The following is a 13,628-nucleotide window of genomic DNA, read 5'->3' as shown; positions in this document are numbered from 1 at the left end:
TCAAGGCCCGTAAATGTGAAGAAGGAAGCCCGTGGTAGAAAATCCCAAACGACACCTTCATTTAACAGCCCATCCATAAACTGACTCGGCATGGAAACGTCCCACTGAAACCGGATTGTTTTTTTGTCTTCGTTTTGGAACTGCTGGCAGGTTTTGTGCAGCTTTAGCGCTCGCCAGTGCGGAGCGTCACGCCACTGTGGCCTTCGCTTTACCATGTGAAAGGGAGAACGCATTAAGATGCAAGTGGCGTCCAAACCCCCTGTGTTCCCAAAGCCGACTTGAGTATCCTTGATTCAAGCCTCGACTGCTCTGTGTGATACTCGGAGATAAACGTGACGGATATTATTTTGTCAACTTAAGTGACTCAGAGCTGCTTAAATAATAATAATAATAATAATAATAATAATAATAATAATAATAATAATAATAATAATAATAATAATAATAACGTTAAGCATAATTATTTTCGCTTTTATTTTGTTAGTTCTAGGAAGAGGTTTGTTTTGTTGGATGACTTCCCAGCCTGTTTTTCTTCACATGCTTCACAGGCTATACTTTAGCGCGCAGTCAAACCATGTTTGGTCTATTTTTTTCGGCTTGATTGTAATTTTCTAGTAAATTGATGCTTTTTTTCTCCCTCAGGAAGAACTCTGTGCACCCGAGGCTCAACTGTGAGACACACCAACTCCTCTCTGCCTGTGCGTCCAATCAGCGGGAGCTCTGGAGAGCCTTTCTGTTGTAATTGGATGGAAATCGAGAGGAATACGCAGGCTTGGCACAACGTAAACACACGCTCGTCTCCTTCGCTCTGTAGAGGACGCACCGGGTAGAGCAGATGCAGTGAACTAAACAACCAATAGGACAGCAGACGCTTTAAAGGTTTTTTTTTTAGTCATTTAGTCTAACCCGAAGCGTTTATATCAGAGATGTGAATAGGCAAGCAGACTGCGTATCAACTCTTCAGTTTTCACGGTGCAAAGAAGGCTGTGTTTTTTTCATAGGCGACCATTAAGTCTGTGGATTACGCACGCCGGAGCTCCCGGGACAGAGAAAAGTTGTGAAACTATCGTTTTGCCGCACAGGAATACGTAAGAGAGCATGTTCTGCCACAATGGTTACAGCAAGCGCACGCTGCTTAACTGAAAATATAATGTACGTCTCAATGGAGTGATTTGGCACTTTCCCCCCACTAATTGGGCAAAAAAGAAAAAGAAAAGAAAACTCGTTTAGAGTGAAATAGACAGAATTTATTTATGGATTAGAGCAAAGACTATTTTAATTTTTTTTTACTCAAACACAAGAAAAGAGAAATAAAAGATATATGATTTGGGGGATGGCAACTGCCACTTCAAGCCCATACCTAGCCAGCAGCAGGATTTTATCCAGCCCGGTCCTTCACTCTGACCGGAGGGGTGGTGGTATGCAGTCTGGCGGCACCGCTGTGACCACAGTGTCTAGTGGATACAGAGGGGACCCTTCAGTGAAGATGGTGCAGAGCGACTTCATGCACGGAGCCATGGTAGCAAGCAACGGGGGGCACATGCTAAGCCATGCCCACCAGTGGGTGACATCGTTGCCTCATGCAGCAGCCGCAGCGGCCGCCGCTGCAGCGGCAGTAGCGGAGACCGGCTCTCCGTGGCCCCCGAGTTCCCAGCCACAGGATGTAAAGAGAAACGCCGGCAGGGACGACCTCCACTCGGGTTCTTCCCTTCACCACAGGTCTCCGCATCTAGGACCTCACCAGGCGCACACGGGAAGTTGGGGAGGCACCTCCACTGCGCACATCAGCATCACTGAGGGGGAGCAGCAGCAGCAACAGTCCCTCATTTACTCCCAGCCAGGAGGATTTACAGTCAACGGGATGCTGAGCTCACACACTGGGCAAAGCCTCATGCACTCGGGGCTGGTGCGCGGAGAATCACCTCGGCTGGACCACGGCAGCCACCATCACCACCAACACCATCATAATCATCACACGCACCATCACCAGCAACACGGTCTGGGCCACGAATCGCATTCAGACGAGGACACCCCTACGTCCGATGACTTGGAGCATTTCGCCAAACAGTTCAAACAGCGACGGATCAAGCTTGGTTTCACCCAGGCAGACGTGGGCTTAGCTCTGGGCACTCTGTACGGCAACGTGTTCTCACAGACCACCATCTGCAGATTTGAGGCGCTTCAGCTGAGCTTTAAGAACATGTGCAAGCTGAAACCTCTGCTGAACAAATGGCTGGAAGAGGCTGATTCCACCACTGGGAGCCCGACCAGCATCGATAAGATCGCCACCCAGGGCAGGAAGAGGAAAAAGCGCACTTCCATCGAGGTGAGCGTAAAAGGCGCACTGGAGAGCCACTTCCTCAAGTGTCCCAAACCTTCCGCACAGGAGATCAACTCTTTGGCGGACACTCTGCAGCTGGAGAAAGAGGTGGTCAGGGTCTGGTTCTGCAACCGCAGGCAGAAAGAGAAGCGCATGACGCCGCCGGGACTTCCGCGCACTCCAGAGGACGCATATTCACAAGTGGGTAGCATTGGACCTGACACACCGTCTCCCTCCATAGAGTGCAAGAGGTTGTTCAGCGATACGTGAAAGAGCCCCAAAATAACAGGGATGAAACACAAACAACAGCCTCTGTTTTATAAACATGGGTCTCAATGAAACCTTTGATTAACTTTTTATTCGCTACCATTGATCCAAAAAGTAGAATTGTTATCCAATGTTCATATCAGGACTGGACACATCACAACCGCCCTTTAGCCATCGTTATTTGGCATTTTTCTGCTCCCTGAAACAGCCTCTGGGACAAAAAATTATATTTCGGTATAAATTAAATCTGAACAAAAAACAACTGAAAATTATTTAAAGGAAATGTTTGGTCACCAAAACCGGAGATATTCGAGCAGAAACAAGTTATTTCCATATCTTTGTACTGTAAAAATAATAGTTCCCTTGTGATGCTGCAGAAACTGATGTCCCACATGCTAGACTGAACTATAACCTACGTTTTTAATCAAACACACCGCTTTATCCAGTGTTGAGTTGTTTCTAATGAGCAATAATTTCTCTTCATTCAAACCTGTTTCTCACTTTGTGTTGTGTGTCGGTGGATTTTTTACATTTTTTTTTTATTTTTTTGTGGCACAGTTTAAGGTTTCAACAAGCGATTTACAGTTATTCCAATATTTGTACTTTCCTTTAATCCTTTTCCATTTAGCAAACGGTCTCTTAAGGTTATGTACAAGTTTGCTGTGTATTGTGGTGATATGGACTATTTATTTATTTTTTGCCACTGTGTTTATTTTCATGGAATAGACCAATTATTTAATAAATTTGACATAAACCTTGTGTTAGATACCGGAGCGTTATTCTTAAGGGCCATGTGGACACACACACGCACAAAGAGAGACATGCATATATATATAAACACACAGAATCTCTTCATCAGAGTCATTTGAATTTGATATAATATACAATATATCCCATAAGAGATACAAAGAAGTCATAAAGGCAAAAAAAAAATTACATAGTCAGTCCATTTTGCTCAGGCGTCTCGTTATCATTGTTTTCATGTCTGTTTGGTAAATCATCTGTGCAAACTTCTGCCATTTTTCCCTGTTTATGACAATCTATAGAAAAGTGGCTTAATTGGTTCACTAAGAAATTATTTACCTGATGGACTAATAGTGAAAAAATAACCACACATCGCACCATAGCAGCTTAATTATTCTGTTGTTATTTAATTAATTCTTACATTGAGCATAAAACCTCCCAAAAATCTACCACATCATTTTGTTAAAGTGATGTTGATCCTGCAAATACCTGCTGAACCGATCACATAAGCCTGGTTTTAACATTTACGTGTGATTTTCTGCATATCAGTCCAGCCACAAACATCCTGTTGCAGCGCTGTGGACTGCAGCTCGATGGAACGCAGCCAATGGAGGTCGACTACCCCAGCTGGCAGTTCACCTCAGCAGCAGTTGCCAAGGTGACAGCGAGATGGAGTGACACAAGGCAGTGGATCTTTTGCCACAGATGATGGGTTTGGCAGATAGGCAGCAAGAAGCGCAGTACGCTGGCTGTGAAAAGCAATCTGTGTCTCTTCTGTCTGCTTCTGATCCACATAAGAATGACACACAGTACACACACACACACACACACAGACACTCACACACAAGCTGATGTTACATCAGTAATAAAGATAATCGGTACTCCTAGAAAAAGTGACCAAGAAGTGCAGTTGCAGTGAAACTTGGAGGAAGGTCAAAGGTCAGCTGCTGCAGTAGCTGTTGATAAACCAAGCAGAACTGTGAGAAATAAATGCAAACCTAGGAGTTAACGGATTACTATGAATGTTACACTTATTACAATGTGAATGTGTGCTCTGGCCCTCTCCACACCGGACACCCTGTCTTAAGAGAGCATGTACAAAGACATTTTTGGGACCTTTGTCACTCTTTGCGTCCTCACTGCATATTTGGCAGGATTTAAGGCACACTCTGACTTTGCTATTTGAAAAAACAAGAACTAGAAATGATTGGTTTGAATAACTTTTTCCAGGTCCGCCTATACAGCGATTGTCAAACTAGGTTAATTTTCAATCTTCAAAGAAGCTTAAGGAAAACAATAAGAGATGAATGGGATATTTTGGCTGTTTCACTTCCTGAGAAAGTTTTTATGAACACACATGAACCGTTCTGTTTTTACAGCAGTGTGTGAAAGTTTGTGAAACCTTGTGAAGTTTTTCTATAATTCAACACAAATAAAACCTAAAACATCTCAAAGTTTCTACTCAAGGGCCATGCAAGTGTCATATTAATGCCTCATATGTTAGAAATCTCGCATTTCAAAGAAGTCTAAAACCTTCAAACAACATTTCTAAACATTTTCCCTTTTAATGCAATACTTTATTCTTATCAGAAGGTGGTGTAATGGATAAAAATGGCATTTATTGAACCAGGCAGGTTATCCAAGAAAACACTCTTATTTGCAGTAGTTACCCAGTAAAAGGTAAAGCGTGTTGATGAAATTGCGATTATGCCGAAAAAGAAATATTAAAAAAGGAAGCGTGTCTTCGGAAACAATACCCCAACTGGCGAAATGCCGCCCCCTTGTGGTGAAAGTATTTTTTTTTTCATTTGGCAGAGGGCAATTCCAAAAAGTCCCTTTTACATTTGTCTCCTTTATATAACTTGATAGTCTTGTGTAAACATCAGGTAACATATTAGTGGATATTTTTACAGAAATACAGAAAACATACTTTTATGCATCACCCCAACTGCTGTATTTTTGTGTATTTGCACTGTATATACAGCTTTTTGTACCATTTAAAAATATTGAACTATCATTATTTGTTTCATTAAATTATAATTATTTCCTATGGACTGTTTGTCAGCATCACGTCAGTAGAATACAACAGTTTAAAATATGCATACTGTTCTGCTACAAAAACCAATTACACCAAGGAAGTGCTTTTTATCCTTTCAGTTGCCACAGTAATATCACAAAAGCCACACATAAAGGTGGACAGGTGGTACCCTGCTTGCTCTTCGTATGGTTTTTAACATGATGTATCCCCACTGAGCTGCAAGCTCTCAGATGAAAATAGAGGTAGAATATAAGCTTCCAGGATTGGCGCGTGATCCCCTCAAAGCTTAGCGATGTAAAGATGGGAGATAAGGCTGGAATTGGGGGATAAAAAGCCCTTTAAAGGGTTTGTCATCACACAGTGCTAGGTGTCTACACTGAATATCAATGCTTGGATCTGAAGGTACATGCTGATGATGTTACAGTATCCTGACAGAACCCCAAACTCCTGAATCCACAGCTCAGCTCACACAAAAGTGCATCATTTACTTGCATTTGTGAGGGCATTATTCATCATTATAGCATTGTTTCCTGCATCTCTGAGCCATGGGCTGTGTGCAGTTGCAAGCTAAAGATGTTATTACCTCCCTCCAATAATAACAAGTAATATAATTGCTCATAATTGCTCTTAAAGCCTTGTCGGAGGTGCTTTACATGAAGCAATTACCATGAGATAATCCCCTCCTGTAATGGCTGTTGTTTGTGGCTCACAGTTTGGGCACAGTCACATACAGAATGCACACACCTGCTCATATCCAACAAAGTTTTAACCATTTTACTGTGGTCTACACATTCTCAGTCTCCCAGTGCTTAGTGTTAGCTATTTTAACAACGCAGCGATCAGTTACTGATTAAAGTCTAACACTGATTAACATGTAACTGGTGAAACACATGTAACACTTTCCTGGAATCAGGAGCAGCAGCGTGCCTGAATGAGAGGTGGCAAAATAAAAGAAGCATATTTTAGGTGTTTTGTTTGCACGAGAGTGTATTAAAAGTCTGGCTGCTTCCCCTCTAAATGGCTCAACATGGCTCTGTCAATATTGTTGCTCGTGTGGGTTTCTCTGCCTCCCCACTGAATATTCAGATTTGGACATTTTTCACTTTGCCTGTGTTTTCTTTTTTTCTTTTTTTGCCTGTGTGTGATTGATGGAGTACCGAAGTCTCTCAATCAGGAAGAAATTAAAGCAAACATCTGTGGAATAACGGACAGGGAAATGAATTCGCTCACCAGCGAGCTCTGTGTTGTGTGGGTGCCACTGAACGTGACGAGCATGCATGTGCCAGATCGGTGGAGTGGAACTTGTTTGATGGGCATGTTCAACACATGGGCATGATGCCAATTTAGACAAGCATGCCCAGGAAAAGAGTATCAACCTCCATGCTGAGTGTGTGAATGTAAGTATGTGTGAATGTAATTTTACCAGGTTTATAATTTAAAAAAACAAACATTTACATGGATTAATGTTTGAATTATTGGCTCTGTGGGTGCTATTTTGCACTTCTGTCAGGGCACCATCGATGTTGCATCAAAGTAACATATGAGACTGTTACCATAAAGTCATACATGCTTACATCATTGTTATTAATGTTCCTATTGTTGTACAACCTTAAATACATGTGAAGTAAATGCCCAAGCTAAATCATAAATACCCACACATCCAGCACAAAATTCTTTCATCAACTAAAGCCCACCGGAGTGCAATGCTGCCATCTGCTGGACAAAATAAATAATGCATGCTCAGATCTTCTTTCAGACTTGAACACTGATGCAAACTAGTCAAACTGAACAACACAACCGAATACAGTTAATTTATTTTCGTGTATAAATTTTAATATGTACATTACAGATTATTTGATAAGAATTTTGACTTAAGTCAAGAGATTTTATGGATACAGCTTCACGGCAAGCAACTGCTATAAAATTCAAATGGCATCTCAAAAGAACATCATGAACATCCCTGGCCGCTGTGTCAGTGGGGATGGTGTTCACTCTGTGTTGTAGCGTCCTGATGACACCCAGTTTGTGCTCCAGTGGATGATGAGAGTCAAACCTTAGATACTGATCCGTATGTGTAGGTTTGGTTAGGCAGAAGAACAGCACATCAAAAAGGCCCTGAGTAAATGAGGTTATCCCAGCTGGACTTTTGTCAAAGCTGGAAAGGCACCTAAAGAAAGCTCCAGCCGATCCAGGAGAGAAGGACAACCGCTGCCCAAGCGAAAACCTGTAGTGATCTCGTATGTGTCAGGAGTATCGGAACAGTTGAGACGCATTTTTTCGAAACACCGGGTGTCTTTGGCTTTTAAACCCCAAAACACGCTGCGCCAAAAATTGGTCCACCCCAAGGATCGGGTCCCCCGATACAAACAGAGTAACATAGTGTACGCTGTTAAGTGCCAGGAGGATTGCCAGGATTTATACATCGGGGAAACCAAACAACCTCTAGCGAAGTGGATGGCACAACACAGAAGAGCTACCTCGTCAGGCCAGGACTCTGCAGTCTATTTACACCTACAGGCCAGTGGACACTCTTTCAAGAATGAGGATGTACACATCCTGACAGGGAGGAACGCTGGTTTGAGCGCGGAGTCAAGGAGGCCATTTACGTGAAAAGGGAAAGACCATCTCTGAATCGAGGAGGGGGCTTAAGGGTACATCTTTCACCATCTTACAATGCTGTGATTGCAGCCATTCCCCAACTCTCTGTGAATGGTACTCATGGCCTTTGGTCAGTGGGTTTTGGTCAGTAGTCATGAGAATTTGCATAATTATGATTAAGGAACTGACCTCACAGCACATTATTCCTTCAGTGGGCTGGTTTCAGTCATTATGCAAATGTACTGTTTATAAGATTGGGGAAACCTGCAGGCAGCTGAGACTGAAGAAGTCACTTGGATGAGTGACGAAACATTTCTCCCACAAAACGCTACGTCCAGGTGAACAGAATCAACTTTTGGAGATATGATACATTTAATTTGAACAAGAAATTTTAAGTGCATCTGATAACATTTGGATAATTAAATGCAAATCAAAAGAATCATGTTGTACTAGCTGAATATCATAATGTTGATCTAACTAACCTTCTTGATTTAAATTGAGAAGACTAAATAAAACCTACTCAACCAAAACAAGCTCTACTTACTTTAAGAAATAACATGTTGTATTTACTCCACCCAGTTATGTCAACCGGTTCCACACAACTGGGTTAGTGAAATATAAAATGTATGATACATTTAATTTGAACAACAAATTTTAAGTAAATCTGATAAATCTACTCACCCAAAACACGCTCGACTGAAACTTTAGGATTAAATCACTTTAACAGAATTGCAACTTACTCTATTTAAGTTTGGAAATTTAAAAAAATTGAACACAAGTTTATTCAGTTAACCTAACTTTAATAACACTTTGTGTAAAACTTGTTGAAGCACACTTTGAGCAATTCAAATGCTTCTAGATCTTTTTTCCTAAACAATCTTTACATATATTCAAGTGCATTTTAAGTGCAGGAAGACAAGATACAGAATGTCATGTTAAACTGAAATGATTAAAACTGGAAAGTGTTGTGATTCCAACATTTTTAACATTAACATGACTTAATTTAAACTTGATTGCACTGTTAGACTTTTCATCGCCACTTTACGGTAACATACTGGCGTCACTGTTGCCAGCGTCATACCGTGACGCCGTGTTACTGTAGCTTACTGTTCTGCAGGATGATACCGTTTTGTGCTGGTGTGGTATAATACTCTTGGACAAATTATGGTAACGCACCGTAGCCTTTTTTTACGGTATCTCACTGGCGACAGTGACGCCAGTGAGATACCGTTGTGTCGTAAATTACATCAACAAAGTAACATCATACTGTGATTAAGAAATTGGTATACTACCGTTTATTCACGGTATGTCACTGTAAGCCCGCTGCAAGGTAATAAACTGCAATATATTAACCAGTAACTTACCGTTATCACGCATCATCAGTACCAAAAATATTCATCTCTGCTAGAGGATACCGTGTCCCAACAGGCGGTCATTTACTGTTTAACAGGTCGTAATTTTACCGTAATTTCAGTTAACAGTAACATACTGTAAGAGACTGGAGGGTTCCAAAAAAAAAATTGGATAGATAGATAGATAGATAGATAGATAGATAGACACAAAATATAATTCATGTGCTTTACACCACTTTATTTATTATCACTGATTTTTCCCTGCTGAAATACACATTTCCAAAATCAAAAACTGAAAACATTTTCATTGAGGAAGCACTTGTTTTTACTAAACCATATAATCCATTATTTTCTCAGATGGTTGTACAAACAATAACAATATTATGTCATATCCATATCATGGCAGACAACATATGCTCAAGTGTTGGGTTTTCTTAGTTATATTTTGTAGGGTCTTAAACCTACAGTGTGAAGTGCCGTGGCATTCATTTTGTTGGCACCATACAAATAAACTGAATTGTAATGAATATAATATCAAGCCCCACACTTCTGCCTTTATATACACTTTGTCCAAAATACTGGCTCACACCACCAAATCAATGCACAAAGCCAGGTCCACAAGGACATGGATGAGCGTGTGTGCTGTGAAGGAACTTGACTGACCTGCACTGAACCCTGATCTTGCTTTGTGGACTGAGTTCATTGATTTGTAGGGTGAGCCAATACATGTGACAATTAAAGTGTAAGTAGCTGAAATAATTTTTAACAAACGGGTAAAAGAAGGAAAAAAAAATCAAAACTATTGCACTCAAAAAACCTATTGGACAGAGACAGCGTCTTGCAAGATGGCAAGAGAGCTTGTCTTCATTGTTGTTCGTCTTGTGTAAATGTCCAGAAAGCATGGGCCATGGATCATCTGTGGAGACACAGGTAACAACACATTGGTCACTTAAATTATACAAGAAATTCACTAAAAATGGCAAAAACAGTTACCTAATTTGAAGTTCTCCACTCAAATTCAGTAAGCAATTGGAGGAAAGTAGTGACATGAGGGTTAATGTGAACAACCTTTCGCTTCACAGTGGTCCCAGTCCTTCTGCTTGTCCCAACCTTGGAGGTACATTTTGTTCCCTCTTCAGGGTTTATCCTTACAAAAAACCTTGCACACGCTGACTCCTGGTATTCCCGGTTCAATACATAGAATGAACCAAAGAAGACTGACATTGCATCAGCAAAGGTGTTCTCTTTGTCCAGCTCAACAATTACACGCCCCTCTGCACTCACCATCCAGCAGGTGGCGGTCATTGAACTTTGTCCTTAAATGTATGGCAACATATTGTCATTATGCAACATAAAATAATTTCAATACTTCACTTCTTCACACTGTCTAGATAGTCATAAAGCAAATAGCTACGTACTGTTAATTATTAATGGCTTTATGTACATAAGTCCGTTTTAACATATTATAATTGTACATAATTGGGAATTATTCTGCACATTAAACACACCTAACAAAGAGTCAGCCCAGTTAAATTACCAGAGATGAATCAACTGTATGGTTATTTTGGAGTTCATAGTTTGTGCTGCTGTTAAACTTTACAGTATTGACTTCAGTATTTCTGCTGTTGGTGTAGCTAGACTACTACGTTGATCAGTAATATGTAATGTGAAATTTGATAATGTTACTTTGCTGGATTCACTGAGACACATGTCCAACAACCTTGGTTTATAAAGGAAATTACAGAAATTTGAGCTAACAATACAGAGACTGGATACCTGTGTCCACGAAAAGCTCCTGTGCCAAACAGAAATTTTAATATGGTCTAATCAGCTCTATTTCATGAATGACTTCTTACCAAGCATAATCAGCCTTGGGGTGATGGGCAGGTTGCTCTCTGCTATACCAGGGACATCCTGGTAGATGTTTCCTGCCAGAAAAAGGACCAAGACATTTTATGTAACAAATAAAAAAAATATAACAGGACAGCAAGCAACAGCATTAAACATAGAGCTGTATGAAAAAAGCTTACATCTGCAAGACAAAGAGGGAGTCTTCATCTTCCTTGTAATACTTCATCATGAGAAGTATGGCTGCTGTGCCAACCTTGTTGTTGGTCAAAACTCCCTCACTTTCTATCTGCTGGATGAGTGTCCTTATACCAAGGTTCCATTTGAGCTTCTGGGTGGAGAAATAGTTAACAATCCTTCTGCCTTTGGTTAGGAGGGCCTGACCTAAGCGCTCACTGATATCGATGCCTGTGAGTTTGTAAAAGTGGTTCGAAAGACCTTTCTGAGTAAACAAGAATGGCCACTGCTCCTGAATTTCAGCTACTGAAAGTGAGGGACAACTGTTGATAAGCTGCTGCTGAGAAATATATGTGAGGCACATGAAGTCATCCACATCAAGTCTCTCCACAGCTCCAGGTCCTTCTGAATTAAAAATTGTTAACAAGATGTGTTTCTTTTCCTCTAAAGAAGCTGACGTTTCCCCCTCAGGAAGTTCAACTGGCTGCCAATTTATACAGCCATAGCTATCCACAAGGCATCTAACTTTTTTATGTGAGGTTGCATTACTGTTGGGACTGCAGTCTTCCTCATTCCTGGTTCTCTTTGTTTGACGAAGTCTATGTGTTGTATTATCTCGATTAACATGTTCAACTGTAGATTTGATGCTTCTTAGTAGTGAATAATGTCCACAACCCAGTCTTTCTCCCTTTTCAGTAAAATCTGCAAATGTTTGAGGGTATCTGTTTACAATGATCTTAGCAACCTCTTCACAAGATGCACGTTTAGGGTTTCTGCAGTTAACTTGCATGGCCTCCACAACAATTCTAACCATACTTCTGTCCTCTGGATGACCTCTGTCTCCTCTTGTGATTGCATGCGACAGTTGGAGTGGAAATCATTCCCAAGCTCCAGAGTAATGGTGTCATTGGTCTGCCATCTAAAAAAAAGAGAGATGGTGTTAGATTCAGTGTCTACTTTTGTTACAGCTGCAAAGATGCTGAAATTCCTCTATGATGCTCTGTATAGTGCTGGTTGGCAAGAGCATTTTAGCCTGCATTTTTAAATGACACAAAGTCAACTGTCTTCTAATAGATTAACTGTGTCCTGTCCTTGTATTATGGCAAATCCCCCAATTTCTTGTTGCCTTGACTGCTGAACTGTCTACTTGTGTTTTCGAGCAACCTTCAAATGGACATAATACTTTCCCCCCCATCTTTGATATGAAATCTGAGAGGGGCACAAAGAGCTGTGAAGTTTTTTGCAGCATACCCACATCCAGGAACTTGACAGCCGAGGTCACCAGTGAACTTATAAAACTCCTCCTTAGTGGTCTCCCTTTTTGTTCTGTGATTCCTAGGCATATGTGAATGAAGGCAGAAAATGTTCTGAAAGTGGCAGGACAGTTTCAGTTCCACAAGAAAGCCAATAGTTAGCTACATGTTTGTGGCTTTTAACATGCAAACTGAACAATATATATTTGCATGCACTGAAGCCACAAAATTTAGAAATACACATAGTTGCAAAAAGTTCAGTGACCAATTATCTTTCCTAAATGACATATGCAATGCAAAAAGTAAGAGTATTGTCAATAGGGACCAATTCCCAGTTTTTACACGATCAAAATCATTCACAAAAGGCTTCAATAAACAGAAAATGAGAGACAAGAGAGGAGTGCACAAAAATGAAAAGATATTTGAGCTCGACTCTTTAATGGGTTTAACATGACTTAGTCAGCACTCCGCACCGTACAGGTAGTACAAGCACACCTGAAAACACTGACCAACTAACAGCTTTAAGCATTTGGGCGCAACCTCGGTAGTTCACCGATTCACCTGTTGCAAACGACCAAGTTTCTATCAAGTCTCATAAATCCATCGGCAACTATTACCTAACTAGTCTTTTGAGTCTCCACATTCATAGATATTGACATTTTGTCTTAGCATTTGAATGAAAATATCCTGGTAGCTTGAAAGTCAAAACAAACAGTACTAAGAACGCATTTCTGACTTCTCTCGAATAGTGAAAAAAACACTTACCTTCAGACTGATTAGCTGGTGTCAATCCAACTTTAATGTGTCCCATGTCAGTCCATTTTAGGGAAAAAGTGTTAAGTGGTTTCATTTAATTTTGAGATACTCCCGCATGGACGATCAATTTGGAGTCTAGCAGAGTTATCACGAATAGCATACGATCTTCAGATATAATCCAATCAACCTTGCATTTAACCCGATTGAACATCCAGTTACCTCTGACTACTTCTAAGTTGCACATGTTAACGGTCTATTCATCAATAGTTGATGGT

General features: G+C 40.7%; 2 protein-coding genes across 2 annotated transcripts; one reads left to right on the top strand and one right to left on the bottom strand.

Annotated features, from left to right (window-relative positions):
* The first annotated feature begins 551 nt into the window (after nucleotides 1-551).
* Nucleotides 552-3,420, top strand: pou3f3a (POU class 3 homeobox 3a). Its single transcript, XM_086266119.1, has one exon. The coding sequence runs from the start codon at nucleotides 1,322-1,324 to the stop codon at nucleotides 2,588-2,590; it is 1,269 nt and encodes a 422-aa protein (XP_086122245.1). The 5' UTR covers nucleotides 552-1,321; the 3' UTR covers nucleotides 2,591-3,420.
* Nucleotides 3,421-9,588: 6,168 nt separating this feature from the next.
* LOC147311358 (uncharacterized) lies at nucleotides 9,589-12,666 on the bottom strand. Its single transcript, XM_086267630.1, has 5 exons — nucleotides 12,600-12,666; nucleotides 11,350-12,263; nucleotides 11,176-11,210; nucleotides 10,313-10,635; nucleotides 9,589-10,235 (listed from the first exon to the last, which is right to left on the bottom strand). Exons 2-4 carry the CDS (start codon nucleotides 12,156-12,158, stop codon nucleotides 10,313-10,315), a joined length of 1,167 nt encoding a protein of 388 aa, XP_086123756.1. The 5' UTR covers nucleotides 12,159-12,263; nucleotides 12,600-12,666; the 3' UTR covers nucleotides 9,589-10,235.
* Between the last annotated feature and the right edge of the window lie 962 nt (nucleotides 12,667-13,628).

This window comes from Aulonocara sp. 'chitande type north' Nkhata Bay, linkage group LG16 (genome assembly GCF_057382095.1).
Source record: "Aulonocara sp. 'chitande type north' Nkhata Bay isolate Kocher_YH1m ecotype deep benthic linkage group LG16, A_spYH_male_GT1.1, whole genome shotgun sequence".
NCBI lineage: Eukaryota > Metazoa > Chordata > Actinopteri > Cichliformes > Cichlidae > Aulonocara > Aulonocara sp. 'chitande type north' Nkhata Bay.
The sequence above is the reverse complement of the archived record's forward strand: the minus strand, read 5'-3'. Positions and strand labels throughout refer to the sequence as shown.